Source organism: Papilio machaon, chromosome 3 (genome assembly GCF_912999745.1).
Source record: "Papilio machaon chromosome 3, ilPapMach1.1, whole genome shotgun sequence".
Taxonomy (NCBI): domain Eukaryota; kingdom Metazoa; phylum Arthropoda; class Insecta; order Lepidoptera; family Papilionidae; genus Papilio; species Papilio machaon.
In genome coordinates this window covers 3,494,743-3,511,517 of record NC_059988.1, presented here as the reverse complement: position 1 = coordinate 3,511,517, position 16,775 = coordinate 3,494,743, and the positions used below count along the sequence as shown (strand labels likewise).

At 35.1% G+C, this 16,775-nt stretch overlaps 1 protein-coding gene across 7 annotated transcripts; it reads right to left on the bottom strand.

Moving 5' to 3' along the window:
- Nucleotides 1–55: 55 nt before the first annotated feature.
- On the bottom strand, nucleotides 56–15,010 carry LOC106712260 (inter-alpha-trypsin inhibitor heavy chain H4). 7 transcript variants are annotated; one of them, XM_045686392.1, is made up of 25 exons: nucleotides 14,829–15,010; nucleotides 9,963–10,089; nucleotides 9,276–9,496; nucleotides 8,995–9,105; nucleotides 8,625–8,878; nucleotides 7,588–7,691; nucleotides 7,185–7,313; nucleotides 6,760–6,960; nucleotides 6,478–6,643; nucleotides 5,993–6,202; nucleotides 5,767–5,904; nucleotides 5,476–5,642; nucleotides 5,116–5,265; nucleotides 4,833–5,012; nucleotides 4,469–4,553; nucleotides 4,218–4,238; nucleotides 3,829–3,888; nucleotides 3,627–3,647; nucleotides 2,796–2,891; nucleotides 2,141–2,209; nucleotides 1,777–1,809; nucleotides 1,632–1,670; nucleotides 760–932; nucleotides 336–481; nucleotides 56–220 (listed from the first exon to the last, which is right to left on the bottom strand). In XM_045686392.1, the coding sequence occupies exons 2-25, from the start codon at nucleotides 10,083–10,085 to the stop codon at nucleotides 172–174; spliced, it is 2,946 nt and encodes a 981-aa protein (XP_045542348.1). In that variant the 5' UTR covers nucleotides 10,086–10,089; nucleotides 14,829–15,010; the 3' UTR covers nucleotides 56–171. The 7 variants fall into 7 exon arrangements, with proteins under 7 accessions (XP_045542348.1, XP_045542349.1, XP_045542350.1 ...); XM_045686393.1 differs by having other exon boundaries at nucleotides 2,796–2,888; XM_045686394.1 differs by having other exon boundaries at nucleotides 9,969–10,089.
- Nucleotides 15,011–16,775: the final 1,765 nt, after the last annotated feature.

The window sequence follows — 16,775 nt, the reverse complement described above, 5'->3', positions numbered from 1 at the left end:
AGGAGGGATAGAGGACTCAAGCCTTTTCTAAATATAACAAATTTAAAAAGCTAAAGCCAATCCTTAGAAGGATAAAATATTCTCCTCCCCGATATTAAACATGGTAAGAAGCCTTTATACAATATAACACAATGATATTTCCATTAATACTAATATTGAAGGCAGGTTGCTTTACTGTGTCTCTTTCACTTCGCTCGTCGGACAACAAACACCAGCATACCTGCAAATTAAATATAATATGCAATGGTAATGGTAATTGGTGTTATTCTTGAATTGTATTTGTATTATAAATATCAATTTAAAGAGTCATCAAGTAATGGGTTCATTTAGCTTACCCATCACCGACGACGCAGTAGATGCGGGTGTAAAGGTGCAGGCTGATAGCGCGTGCTGTCGGGCACCGCGTCAGGTATACACATCGGCCCGCGGACGCGTCCGTCGCGTTCGAGCACTCAGTGTCACCTGACGTCACTTTAGGTGCCTGTCACAAATTCAAGAATATAAACACAACTATTCACTAAGATAACCATTGTATGACAACAGTTTGCTGATGATCTTTGATTTAAAATGATTTATGATTATGTACATATTTATATATTTTCCAATTATTTAACTATTACTAAACCATATCGGCAACATTTGAACGATTTAGAATTAAACGTATATATATATATATAAACCTTTCTGTACATCATACTGTACATAAATTACAATATCATAGTTAATGATAGTTAAAAAAAAGATCGGATTTGCACTTACGTTATAATCTTTTGTTAGCTTCAAAACTACTTGCGTTTCGTTCGCATACATAGTGATGGTATCTGTGCTGGTGTTTAATAGAGGTGCGAGCCAGGCGTAGTCTTCCAAGTGATACGACTCCAACGGACTTGATGTTGTGGTCGAGGGCGCTGGCGCAGGCGTCGGTGCGACGTCTGCGACACATTAAAATCAATAAGACAAGTTGGACAATACTAAAGCAACAAGTATTTAATATTAAAAAATACATAATACAATATCATTGGCGAAAGCATTTAATTTTATTGAAATATGTAAGTGTAAGAAACATACAACTACATACGGTACATTCTGGCAATTTTGTGTTTTTTTTCTGTTTTTCGCGACCATTCATGATTTATCTTTGTAAAATATGAGCGTTTTATTATCGCGTCTAAAATACGGTACTAACTTCACTATTACATATTTTGTCGTATTAATTTTAAGTTATAAGTTACTGAAAGGGAACCGCTTAGTAGATTTCATCATCATCTCACTATACGTCCCCACTGAGAAGGCACGGACCCTACCACAGGTAAGAGGTGACTAGGCCATAGTCAACCACGCTGGTCAAGTGCGGGTTGACTTCACACATATCATTGAATTTCTTCTCAGATATGTGCTGGTTGCATCACGATGTTTTTCCTTTACCGTAAGAAAGTCGGATAAATGTACATATGTAAATCGAAAATCGAAAAACACATTGGTACATAGCGTGATTCGAACCCACAACCTGCAGATTGCAAGTCAACTGCTTAGCTCCTGAGCAACCGACGATCTAGTAGATTTAATATAAGAAAAAATTTGGTAATATCTGAGTATGGTTGTAAGAATAATACACTATTAATGTGTCTTACAGGCCTTAATCCGTGGCGAAATCCTCTTGACATGAATACCTGCGTAAAGAAAACAACGATAGCAATCAGTCGATGTAGTACTTTGAAACTTTTATAATTTGAGGTGAAATCACGTATTATGTGAATACGTATGTATTTCTCTTACCCGAAGTTATTCTTCGTCTCGTTGGGTAGAAGTCTGTGAAAATATATTTCATGTAAAAGTTATTCGAGTTTAATAAAAACAAATAGCCCGGTCGAAACTTATGTATGGGACGTAATATGAATTAAAATTTAAGTATTATTATAAAATATAAATAAATTGGAATAATTTAATAACAATATATAGAGTTTTAACTGACCGAACAGTCGGACTGTACAGTTAAAACTTACGTGTATAGATAAAATTTTGATTGTCAGTTAATCTGTACAGTTCTCAGTTTTGCATACTACACGCGTAAGTTTTAACTGCACATTTCGACTGTTCAGTTAAAACTGAAGGTGTGTAACAGGCCTTAATTAAAACTAACCCATGGCAGCAATTGAGAACGCAGACCTATGGAATGGCTCTATAGGCGAATTATCTCCACTGATAGCACCTAAAATAATATAATTCTAGTTTTAGGCCTTAGGGTTAGGTTAGATATTCGGTAGATCGTTTTTATTCTTTCATTCATTCTTCATATTAGATTCATAATCTGTATTACTTTGTGAAATTTTAAGTTTCGTTTAGTTATTATTTTGACTATACTAATTATTCAATAATAAATTCATATTTTAGTTAATAATTAACGATTGCATTGTGATGACACTGATTTAAGCAAATTTAAACCCAATTTGGTGTATGCGTCAGATCAGAACTGCATGCAGCTGGCGGGATAGCCGTAGCAATAACCCTTAGTGATGACTGTGTGTGTGTCCTTAAAATCTTTCATTATCTAGTACCACAAGCGGCAGAGTAAATATGGTAAAAAGTCACCGTTTAAAATGTTATGTATATTATAAAAGAAACTTAATTACCCGTGGCTTCCTTTCTTTTAATGCTAGCTTGTTTCTGCATCCTGCATTTCGTGCAATGGTTTCACAAAAAATAAAAACATTATTAAACATGCTGTCGCCAACGATATCTTTTAAAAATAGTTTAGATTTTTTTTAAATAAATTGCAGATTATTCAGCAAGCTCACCGTAATCGTCAATGGCTAATAAGTCGGTCTCTTCATAAGCATGCATGTCGAGCATCGGCGCGGCCATGCCACTCAGCGCGATCGGATATGAGTCTACTAACATACATAAAATAAACGTTACTTTCACGTTCACGTTACGTTAATTTCATTAATTTCCCAGGCCTTTTCCCACTCACGTGGGATCGGCACACATGGTTTTATAAACCTTAAAGTTTTGACTTAAGTTTTTACGACCGGCTGCTTGCCTGTCGCCAACCCTACTTACCCAACATTCCTCATTTATTAAAATTACTTCTAATAAATAATTTTAATTTAAAAAATAATTACCATGTTGACTGAAGTTACTCTCGTGTTTAACTATTAAATATCAAATAACTTGTTAATTAATATATTCATATAAATACGTTTTATTAGGCATTTAAATAAAAGTATTAGATTGTTTTTAATAGTAATAGAACTGAATAAGCGAAATTGTAAAAACTCCTCTCATCGAACTCCATGCATATCCCGTGAGAAGCAAATAAATGTTTTCGATCCCATCCAGTGTAAAATATACTTAGTCGTAGAGAATCAGCACAGATAATTAATTTAGTTATTGGGCTATTTATGTAACAACCCAACAATTTGAATTTAGTAGCAAACTACTAATAACAAAATGATATATTTAGCTACAATATGAGATATAATAGCAAATTATTCAATTCAAATTATTATCACTAACAATATTAAAGAAGTCTTTACAAAATTATGAATTTTTGCTTGTGATCTAAGTAGTCACAAAATCACTTTCATTTAATTTCTTAACCTATGAAAAAATGAAAAATAACTTACTGTAAGCGTAACTAGGCCGAGCTGAAAACAAAAAAAAAATAAAAAAACTATAGATCATACTTTTCAAATCAAAGTAAGCAATACATTTTCTACATATATTAGATACTTTTAAAGCAAAGACTTCGCCAGATACTTTGACGAAATCACTGCTGCCAGAAATTTGTTGATTGTTCTAGTTATATTTATAAAATCAGAAACTTACCGGCCATCAAGGAATGCGAAAAGGAAGAAGGTCCGCTCGGTGGCGCCGAATTGTAAAAATCTGCCAAATATAAAAATAACCATATTTTATCAAAACCAAAATTTTATCAATCGATAAAACATAAAAAATAAAATTCTGTTTCATCTATTATTTATCGTCATTTGTTCTATCCATAAATATTTCTATATTAAAAAAAAAATCTTATTCGGCAAAAACGTTTTTTTTGTGGGGATATAACCTACTGAGATCGAATAATTTTTTTATTGTTACTAGTATAAAATTGTTTTAAAATAAATTATGAACTGACTTTAAGTGTCTTTCGTATCTTTTCGTTAGTCTTTTCTGTGAAAAAGTATATTTTTGTATTGTATAACCACTATCTGTCTCACCTGTAGGGAACGGCGACGAAGCTGAAATAACAAAAAAATATTATTTGTATTTTTTGTTGATTTATTTCTCGTACGTAATGATATACAATTTTCGAAGAATTTGTTGTTTCTAAATTCTTGATTTCTGAATTTGTGATTATAGTGTTATAGTATACAAATAAGATTATGTTTATTAATTATTAATTTGCCTATTAATATTTTTAAATGCCTAGTTAATGATGCAAAGGCCATGAAAATTATGACAAATTTACCTTTATCCGCAGATTCAGCATCGACAGCACTTGTCGCGTTTGGTTTGACCACGACCAGCGATGTCAGGCTTGTCACGAACTCGTACTGTAACAATGACAAGTTGTTACAACCGGACTAGTGGGAGCAGAAGCAACGAACATTTATTTTTTATAAGTAACCAAGTCGAATTATAAAGCGAGCAAGCGATTCGTTTGCTGCAGCGATGTCCGCTGTCTAATAATGTTTGTTTTTGAAAGAAGAAAGGGCGCGTAAAGCGACTCAAGTTTGTTTGTTGCAAGTCCTTGCGTGATTACCCATAACTTTCTTCAGAATTTTCTCTAATTTCTAATTTCTAAAGAATTAAGACATATAAGTACAATGTACCTTAAGTGCGAGCTTAAGCGCCTTCTTGGCGGGGCTGTTCTCGTCATCGTCCTTGAGTTCGGTGACCTGGCGCTCGTCGAGCAGCTGCTGGATGGTGAGGTAGGCCCACAGCCGCTCCAACGGCAGGTACGATTCCGTCTTGTTGGCCACCGACACCGACGTCGTTACGTCGTAACGTTTCTACAACACAAGCCAAGAATAACAAATGGTAGGTAAAAAAGCATGACTTCTGCTAGAAATAAACAAGTACAATTCAACATTAATTTGATAAATAAAGACTGACCCTGGAGACATCATCGAGGCCGACGCCGCAGACGCCGTAGACGTGAGGGGCGAGCTCCGCGGCGCCCTCGTGCACGCGGCCCGCCACCACGGCCTCGGAGCCCGCGTAGAATCGCCTGAACTTGTGCTTCGTTATCGACCCTTCCTTCACCTGGCGGGTAACAACGAGTGCACATGTTAACCACTGCACTAAGCAAATCCTTTCTTACATTTCGGTAATGGACCTTCAACGCGTTTGTAATTTATTTTTTCGTTGAAGATGCCTATGAGCAACGGTCGCGTAATATTAGGTGACCCGTTTTATCGTTTATGTTATCACTTTTATTGAAAAACATATATAATATTGAAAAAAGCATGTGACCTGGTCGGGCGGGTAGACGAACTTGACGTTGGCGACGAGGGGGGAGGAGATCTGGCGGTAGAAGTCGTGCAGCTGCAGCGCCGCGTCCGACGCCTCGTAGATGTGCCGGCTGAAGCCCACGTTCTTCAGCGACAGCTTTCGGAGGAACGATTTGTCGGCGTCCTCGCCTATTGCAACCAAATCATAGTTAACAACACACACAGACATTCGAAAAACATCTCCTTTTTCTACTTAATTTTAAAAACGAAAAATAATAAGTGACAATAATAAATAGTAATATTGCAAGTTTACCAAAGGCTAGGGAATAAATAGACGCTTTGTGGTCTCCGTAGTTCTTCTCTGCCACGACGCTGATAATCTTGGAGGGATTTCGCTCGCCTTCCGTCGGCTCGCCGTCCGTTAGGAAAATTATAATTGGTTCCTTTTCATCTGAAAACAGTTTTGGAACTTTTGTTATGAAGTTCGATTGCAAATATCAATTCAAGTAAATATGTTGTTCGTAAAGTTTTCAATTTACCATTTTTAATTTCACTATTTTTATTTTCAACTGCAGCTATATCTTGTTTCTTCTCAGGTTCTGGTAGTGACGCAACCGTTGCAGTTTCACTGGTTTCAGATTGCTGTGCGACAGGTGTGGTGGTGGCAGCAGTAGAGGCATTGTGAGTGGCGGCACCGTATCTTTGTATGAGTGCAATCGCCGTGTCAAGAGCAGTACCTATATTTGTTCCTAAAAACAAAAAGACATATATATTAACTAGCTTTTACCCGCGACTTCATCCGCGCGGAATAAAAAAAAATAGAAAACGGGGTAAAATTTATCCTATGTCCTTTTCCTGGTTCTAAGCTACCTGCCCACCAATTTTCAGTCAAATCGATTCAGCCATTCTCGAGTTATAAATGGTGTAACTAACACGACTTTCTTTTATATATATAGATGTGAGAAAAAGGAAAAGGCGTCACGTAGTGTAGAATTTTCAGTAGCTAATAGTATGAAGTACTAACCACCGCCAGCACGAAGCCTGGATATAAGCAACTTGGCCTTGGCGATGTTGTCAGACGTAGCGGGCACGGGCGGCAGCAGCGGTGGAATGTCGTAGGAAGCGGGCCGGTAATAGAAATTGTTTTGATACGTCGCCGGCCTCTCGTAAGCCGATGCTATATCTAGAATCTAAAAAAATATTGATTTAAAGTCAAAGTTCAAAATGGCTAGAAAATCTATTCACATTTCAAAGTGTTTATTAAGTATACAGAGGCACGCAAAAATCAACCAAGTGCAATGCTTACCTGAACCGAAGACTCAAACTGGACGATATTGAAGACGTCTCCCTTGTTGAGTTCGCCGAGGATGGTCTGCATGGCCTCGATGAGCTGCTCGATCTTGCGGCCGCTCATGGAGCCGGAGATGTCAAGTACGAACACCACGTGCTTGCTCAGCGGAGACAGCTCGCTCGGCGCGAAGAAGTGCACGAAGTAGCCATTGTTCACCTGCAATGAAACTCATCTAAGTATATCCGTCCTAAATGCAACATACGCGCTAATCGAGACCCTATAGTAGTGTAACTCGTAATTATAAAATACCTTACTACTGTTAGTGTAGAATATTTGAAGAGCGTCTCATGGGTTTCAACTGAAGATAGATCGTGTAATAAACGTACCACGTATCACTTGTAAAAATGACAAATTATAATTGACAATAAAACAATACTCACCAATACTTCGTTGGTCTTGGAGCGGTCAACATCATACTGCACGACAAACTGGCCGAGCGTGCCCTCCTGCGGCACTTCCTCGTGCCTCTGGAACCCGTACCTGTCCACATTGCGACTGCCACTTTTGTCCTGGAACAAACGAAATGTATTTATTGTCCTTGACAAATACTTAAAAATATTAATTAGTCTATCATGAATTTAAAACTTTTTATACACAGTGTCAAAATATAATATGAGAATAAATAAAATTAGCTAAAATCAAATGCTGTTAATAAACATAGCTTTGATTAACAGCAAATTAAATTGCCATCATATGTATTATTTTATTTGTGACGTTACGTGAATATAATGAATGGATCTACTTTCAAAATGTTTAATAAAAATATGAATAATAATAAAATACCTTATATATTTGAATCAATACTTTCTGTTCTTCGAGGTCTGGCGTGAAAGTGATTGTTGCCTCACGATTTTTATTACTTCGCTTAATCACGGCATTTTTGTTCTCTGCAAAACAATGTGAACTTAGAAATTAACACACTACTATGGGTATAATTAAAATAAATTGCTTTCCCTATCTTTAACAAAACAGAGATAACCGTATGTTTTAAACAGGTATTTCGATGTCAGAAATCCACGGTCAGACAGTTGCTTCTCATAATAAAGTTCAAGAGTGAGTAACTGATAAACACCCAAGTATACCACTAACCTTATAAGTGTTTTAAGTGCTTTTAGCAGATATTTGAAATAATCTAACCTAACATTTTATTAACCCCTGCAATATTAACGAAAGATTATGTTAGGAAATGGCTCATGACACCAATTTTAAACTTAGGTCTTATTTGTGATTCGTAGTCCCCATCCAATAGCCATTGGGTTATTGTGGCCATTGACTTGTAAAATATAGTTAGATATGTATAATATGAATTCAATGACCCAGTGGATGTTAGCGGCCGATACGACCGCTCACACTATTAACTTGTCAAACTGGTTAATAGCTGAGGCGCTGGTTTGTTTCTTCGTTGTCCTTTTTTATGGCCAATGTTTGTCTGGTTTTCCCCAACTGTTATATTGGAAACGTTTAACATCACTATAAATTGAAGTAAAAAAACTATGTTTATAACGGTTGCCTAACGTTATTTAACTTTGTAAACTTTGACTCTGAAAATTGCCTCCGGACTACGATAACTCGAAATTTTTTAATTCGTCACAAAAAGTCAATTAAATATTTTACGCTGTGTATGCTCTCAAGGTTGCTCTGTTTAAGGAAACTGATGATGATAACGCAATGAGGTCATAGGTTAATTGATAAAATCTCGTAGTACGTCAATGCAGGGCTGAAAAGTCATAAAGTAGACCGATATGAGAAAATTTGCTGGACCAGGTCCAGGCTGACCAGCGTCTGTAGTGCATCTGATGATGATGTCAAAGTAAACATACGTGCGTCTTCGTTGGTGGCGTCAACTTCGTTGCCGGTGCGTATCTCGGGCACGCGCAGCACGGCGATGCCCTGAGTCTCACGGATGTGCACTGTGACGGTGAGGCGCGGCACCAGCGCGCCAGGGTGCAAGTTCACCGCGTGGTTGTAGACGCCGTTGCGTCGCGACAACAGCTCCTCGTAAGTCAGGTTGAAGACCGCGCGGGACTTCGGTTCCACGTTCACGGATACGGTGAACACGTTGGAATCGCGAGCTCTAAAGGTTGAAGACAAAATTATTACCTAAAATAAGATCGGCAGCGTAGCAACTTGTACCTTGCGGCTATGAAGTCGTAATTTTATTTTGCTTAAGCAAATATATAAGTAACGTACTTGGCAGCAACGTGAGCGGCGCCGATGCCCTGTGCCACAGCTTGGTTGTAAATGTTCTTAGCCTCTTCCTTCTCCTTTACGTAAGCTTTGTAGGGTTTCCCTTCTAAAGTCCTGAAAATGTACAATATCTCTGTCTATGATTTTCATATTTATTCACAAAAACATTCATTCATTCACATTCAACATCACAATCTATGAATTTCGTTAAGGTCTTTCATTCGATCTCTCTGATTATTTATGTGCTATTGACCAATTGTATCAAAGTATAGTTTGTGACTTACATGACAAATCCGCTTATGAAAGCGGTCTCCGGCAGCAGCACCCTAAAGGTGTACTCCTGTGCGCGAGGTGCGGGATTGTGCACATGGGCCACCACCGCGGTGCTGGCGTAGCGCAGGCTGATCTCCGACTGCACCGCCATCTCGGTAAGCGCGATCGGTGCGTTGGGCTCCTCCGATGTAACCTCAGCTGCCGCGCTCGGTGTTACATCCGACGATGATGTCTGTATGGAGATAAATACACGATAGAATATCCAAATTACAACTTGTAATTTTTTTATAAGAAATAACGGACCCATGGTTCCGTTTGAAACACAGTAACCTCCAAGTTTAGAGTTTATAAGTAATATTTAATATAAATTTTGAATAAATATTGACATTTCGATTTTGCGCCAGTACGGTCTTGCATATCTTACTAATATTATAAATACGAAAGTTTAGAATTTAGATGGATGGATGGTTTGTTTGAAGGCATCTTCGGAACGGCTCAACGGATCTTGGTGAAATTTAGCACATATATAGAACAAAGTCTGGAAAAACATATAGACTACTTTACTTATAAAGTTTTTTTTATTTCCGCGCGGACGGATTCGCGTGCAACAACTAGTTATTTAAAAACACGAAAGATGTACTATAGGTACGAAAGTACCATGAGGAATCGATATCGATAAGAAAGTCATATTTACGTACACTTACGTCATCGCCGGAGCCCGTCGTCACCACCAGAGTTTCTTCGGTCGGCAGCGCGTGAGGAAATGCAACCGTCACCAGTACGGACAGACATATTAGGACACGCAGCCCTCTTGACGTCATTGTGCTATAAAACAAAATAATAAATCAATTACCTTTAAAATCCACATGTTAGTATGATAAGCGAAAACTTTTAGAATCTTTTATAAATACAGATATTGCGAAGGTTAGTTGTCGAAAGGTATTTGACAGAAAGGTTTCATAAAACATTAATTGTTGGAGTAATATATAAAAGAAAGTAGAGCAAAGCTTATAAATGATATGTATTTAATAAATAACGACCGTAATTCGACAACATGGCGGTTATTAGTATTCGGCAGACGCTATTTTCATTTTTTATCTAAATTACGATTACGAACGAAAGCAAAAGCTACTGAAAATGTACATATTGCAATTAGGTGACATGCTTGCACGTTTGCTACATTATTAAAAAAAATACAGAATGTTAAGAACGTACGAGCTTGTTGTAATGCATTTATAAGTGTTAATTTTTATAGATAACTCTCACCGACTTATTATCTACAATAACAACAACATAACTCGCCTGTGACCTAGAGGGGGGCAAAGATAAGTCTTCTGTTTGGTGCGCTCCTGACATATGTACCTACCTCTCTCGCCTCTTCCACATTAATATATCTACGCATCCATGCTGTTATTATTTTTATATTCCTTATTATAATAATGGTGTTAATCTATATATATAAAAGAAAGTCGTGTTAGTTACACTATTTATAACTCAAGAACGGCTGAATCGATTTGACTGAAAATTGGTGGGCAGGTAGCTTAGAACCAGGAAACGGACATAGGATAATTTTTACCCCGTTTTCTATTTGTTATTCCGCGCGGACGGAGTCGCGGGTAAAAGCTAGTGTAAATATATAAAAGAAAGTCGTGTTAGTTACACCATTTATAACTCAAGAACGGCTGAATGGATTTGACTGAAAACTGGTAGGCAGGTAGCTTAGAACCAGGAAACGGACATAGGATAATTTTTACCCCGTTTTCTATTTTTTATTCCGCGCGGATGGAGTCGCGGGTAAAAGCTATTTATTAATATTTCTTTATAACACGCTTATATAAAAATTGAAATCGGAAACAGAGAATCATAAAAAAACTTTTAAATCACTTTTTCAAGTCAGCAGTGTTGTCTACAAATTTAGCAAACATATTAACTTTTTATAACATAAGTAATTCATGATTCGAGTTCATTTCACGTGACAAGTGCTGTACATCATAGACTTTTACAGTAGTTCATATTTATTTTCGAGTGTTCTTATATAAACAAAAAATGCACTCAAAAGTAACCTAAAAAAAACAAATTTCAAACAAAATGCACTCAAAAGTAACCTAAAAAAAACCAATTTCAAACAAAATGCACTCAAAAGTAACATAAAAAAAATTTCAAACAAAATGCACTAAAAAGAAACAAAATAATGTCATGAAAACTCTCTAAACTCTAGTAGTTAGTAGTAGGGGCTCAGTTTTCCGCAACTCCACGACAAGCGCGTATTTTGCGTGTCTCTAAACTCTAAAGAAAGTTCTCTTCTTTCTTGTAACATGTCTATATTGTATAATTATTGTTATTTCGCAGTCGGTGTCGGCCGAAGTAAATAGGTGACATTTTATATTTGAGATGTATTAGACATACTTACGTTTATGTCCCTACTTAGGCCGAAACCGACTCCAAAATAACAATAATTATACAATATAGACATGTTACAAGAAAGAAGAGAACTTTCTTTAGAGTTTAGAGACACGCAAAATACGCGCTTGTCGTGGAGTTGCGGAAAACTGAGCCCCTACTACTAACTACTAGAGTTTAGAGAGTTTTCATGACATTATTTTGTTTCTTTTTAGTGCATTTTGTTTGAAATTTTTTTTATGTTACTTTTGAGTGCATTTTGTTTGAAATTGGTTTTTTTTAGGTTACTTTTGAGTGCATTTTGTTTGAAATTTGTTTTTTTTAGGTTACTTTTGAGTGCATTTTGTTTGCGATTGTTTTTTTTGGAGTCGGCTATTTTTTTTTCTTAAAATTTTTGTTTTATTTCACAATTTTTAGTGAATTTGAAGTTCAATTACAAATTTCCTTAATATATATAAAGACATAAATAAGACAAATAAAGAAAAGGACTTTCCTATTTGATATGTGTGTACTTCAATTCAAAAACTAATTTAGAATGCAGCAGATAACCACTTATCCTTTAAACAATGAAATAATTATCAAAATCGGTATACAAATTGAAAATTACCGAACTAATACATCGTAGCGTGCCTTTAATTTTGTCCAGCCGCGCGCCGCACTAGCATTTTTCGAATGCGCGTAGTTTTTAATTATTTAATATCTCCCAAACTATTGATCAGAATTACATAGTTTAAAGGCTAATGTAATCTGCATTTAATACTCTAGCCATAAAACATATTTATTTGGATAAGGATTCATATCGAATATAATATAATAGCGCCGTAAGCTTACGACGCTGTTTTTCGTGTGCATTTTAATCGAAGTTTGTTCACAATAACATGGTTTTTGTGAGACATCCATAGCTGATAGATATATGCCACCGAAGACTTTTATTTAGCAAATTTAAGGATCTATAATTACTCCATACATCATTTTTATGTAAGTCATATAGTGTGACCTACGTAAGCCCAGAAAGCAAAATTGTGCTTTTCGTGTAGCATTTTTCGTTTCCGCGTAATTTTATTCTTACGATATCTCCTAAACTATTAGACAGAATGATATAGTTTCAATTGCAAATATAATCTACATTAAATTCTCTTGATAATGAACATGTTTATTTACATAAGGGTTAATACTGAACTCGAATAATAGCGTCGGAAATAGGGCCTGAATTTAATTGATGTTTCTGAAGAAAAAAATGGTTATTGTGAGAAAACTATAAAAGATAGATATATGCTATCGCGGACTTTAATTTAGCACATTTAAAGAGCTACAATTCGCCATACATCATTTTTATGTAGGTCCTATAGTTTAGCCTACGTAAGCGCTGAAAGCAAAAATGTCCCTAATGTTCGCAACAAATTTTGAAGCTATATTCAAAATCTACTAGTCTTCTAGTTATTTTAAAAAAAAAACAAAAAAATGGGACCCACCTGCAAGCACTTCCTTTCGATTAAAATATTTTTCATCAAAATCGGACCACCAGGGGCGGAGTTTCGCGGTAACACACATAAAAAAAAAAAAAAAAAAAAAAAATACAGTCGAATTGATAACCTCCTTCTTTTTGAAGTCGGCTAAAAATATCACTAAACTAAAAGTTATGAAATAATTTAGGAATACGCCGCAGGATATCTCAATTGAATTAAGTTTAACCCACGACAGAGTGCATAATGTTCAATGTATTCAAGGTTGCTATTCAGAATTATTCATATGTACGCATAATGCAATACAAACTAGAACACAAATATTTTGATTGTAAAGCTTTCACCATTTTAATATGAATACATTAATAGTTTTTTTTTTATTTATTTTACAGAACTGCATTCAAAAAAATAAATTAAAAAAACAGATATAATTTGTAATTTCATGTTAGCCTAGTACTTATTAGGTTTAGTATTAACTATTTAGGTAACTAACCTAACAGTTACAACAGTGAACTGGTCACCTACATTTTAGTCATAACATGGTACATACAATAATATATATGTACATTTTTCGACTGTATAGCAAAGCGACATATTTAATTTAATATAACAAAAACTTAATATCATTGTATCGGATATATTTTAATCATATCAACATATTATATGTAAATTAACCTTTAATTATGATGATGCAATAAATTTAGCAAAATAAGGGACTTAAATTTCTAAAAAAGATTCCACGGTCACATTGACCTAAAAACGTAAAACTTAGACGTATTTCATTGATTTTATTTATTTGTTGATAATAAAGAAATAAATTAATTCATAGCTGAGTTTAAATGTTATTTATAACAAACACGTTAAATTTTCTATTTTGTTTATTAAGTTGCGGTATTTCCCCGGTATAATGGACCTATTTATGGAATTATATTCACTGATAACCTCAGCCAACAATACAATTACTCCATGTATAATATATAAATTCGAAGATTACGGGATAGTCAAACTTTGTAGAAAAACAAGTTCTGACAACACATGTTACTGATCAGAAGTAGAGGCCAGTTCTTCGAAGCTACTTTTCGCCAAAGCCTACGTGATTTGACTACCGAATAAAACTTATACTCCAGATTAGATAGAATAGAAATCACTTTCTTAATTCGTCCTTTTTTATTACAAAAAGGACGATGAATTAACCACAGAAATATTAAAAATTTTGTTTACAACAATTGCGTTCATTCGTATGTATAATGTCGTCTGGAAGCAAGTCCATCGGGGTCTACTCTTGAAGATCATAGGCGTTTATCAATCTTACAGCGGATTTCCATTATTGAAAAACATTTACAAATTCGTTTGACAGCGGTTCATTATATATAAAAGAAATAACAACACACATGTTTTTATATTAATGGTAAAAAATATTCTTGTCAAGGTAGGAGTTACGTACTCTCAAATATATATGATGCTCTAAATCTTTCCAAAATCAGAAATACCCGAATAACGGTTGTACATACACATTTCATTCATCTTGTCACATTGAAACCATATTTTATTCATATTGCAAATATGGCACAAGCACTCATTGTATGAGAGCAAGTATATATTGATTAGTCACTGGTTTTGATTAAGAAATAAGAAAAAAAGAAAATTGTAATTGACCGGCCGGCGCAGGAGGCCGATGTTACATAAAGAATTCATACTCACTCGTTTGTTTACGCTCAACAAGATGATTGCATCAATTGCCGCTCGACAGCGGCACGTTCCGATTTCGATGCCCACAGGCCGAAGGTAAATACTAGTATCGGGCGATGGTCGACGTCGACGTGTGCCCCAGTCGGTGCCCGCCGTGAAACTCGTCACAAGTCCGGCCGCGGCCACTTTATGTATGCATGTTGTATATTTACCTCTGTGTGATCGCATCGTGGGCTTCCCGACAATACGTACATAGAAACACTTCATCGACACTGACTCTCAAACTATTCATCTAAATTCTTAATTATAATTAGTATTATTGGCCACCATAACTACGCTACTACTATGTAGATACTATAAGTGTTGTATACGCCACTGCTACCTCGACTAAAGTGTAAAGATGCAATATATTTTTCTCATATTCATCCTTATAATTTTTGACATGAATCTGAAGTCAGACAATAGAATAATCTGCTTAGTATTTTCGAACAGCATTTTGTTATTACCGAGCGGCTCGAAGGTCAAAGCGCTATTGCTTTTTCTTTATCAACGTTTGAGAAACGTATCGGTTCACAGAAGCAAAAGTCGTAAGATCAATACAAACAATTATTAATATCAGAACGACTAACAAAATAAACTATTTATTTATCTGTAACAGTGAACTACGAATTCAATGATTTATGCAATGATCTACAATGAAAATCATGTTTTTAAAGACAAAGACTTTAGGATATTCCGCCTCATGCCAAATGTTTTTATCATTTATATCGGATATCAAATACTATAACCTATACAGGTAACTATACTGCAGGTAAAAACTTAAACATAGTTAAAAAAATTGTTAAAAACCACATAATCTTGTCGAACTCTCGGATATTTCATGCTAAAGCTATGTTTGTACCGGAGGCCAAATTTTAGTCGCGTAACCCTTTACTTTTTTTATCACGTAAGAATAGGAAATATCTTCTTTCTGGACGTCTCCTCCTCTGTACAGTAAAAGTAGGCAACGCTTCTTAAATGCGTAGCTATTGGTAGCAGTAATTTTGATATTTTGGCGAATTCAGGTGGCTGCTGCTTGAGTGCTACCTTATAATATGCAAAAAATTAATGTGGTTTAAGATCTTTATTTCTCTAAGAATTTACAAAATTCACTGTACGAGAAAACAAAATTATAACTTACAAATCAAATTACACCAGTAGTCTAATTTGGCATATTAAGTTTTATACACATTTTATATTAAATTTACATTTTACTAACAATTTTTTTTAGTTTGTTTTTAAATGATGACATTGTTTTTATATCACGGATATTTCTAGGCAAATTATTATATAACTGCACTCCCTCAAATGTTACACTTTTGTGACCAAAATTTGTTCTAGGTTTTGGTAATTTTAATTTGTCTTTGCTTCTGGTTTGATATCTATGAGTCCTCTTTTTAAATATTATTTGCGAATTTGTCTCATGTGTTAAGATTTTCCTAATGAGAATACACGTATTATATATGTAAAGTTGTTTTATATTAAATTTATTTGTTTTTATATAAATTTCAGAAGTCGGTGAAAGGTAATGGAATCTAAACAATGTTTTAATAAGTTTATTTTGTGTCCTTTGTAAAGCATCTAGGGTCGTCTTTGAAGCAGAACCCCATACCTCTACTAAATATTCTAGATGTGGTTTAACTAATGAATTATAGACAATGTGTTGTATTCGCGGTGGAATACAGTTATTTACTCTTCGTAAGACTCCAATCAGGCTACAAAGTTTTGTGCGTATGTGGTTAATATGTGTTTTCCAAGTTAATTTGCTATCTAAATGAAGGCCGAGATATTTTTCAGTACTAGATTGATTTATAGTTTTATTATTTATTACTAGAGGTGCATGGTTTGGTATTTTTTTATTTTTTGCTGCAAATATCATGTAAGAAGTTTTAGAAACATTTATTGTTAGTAAATTATACT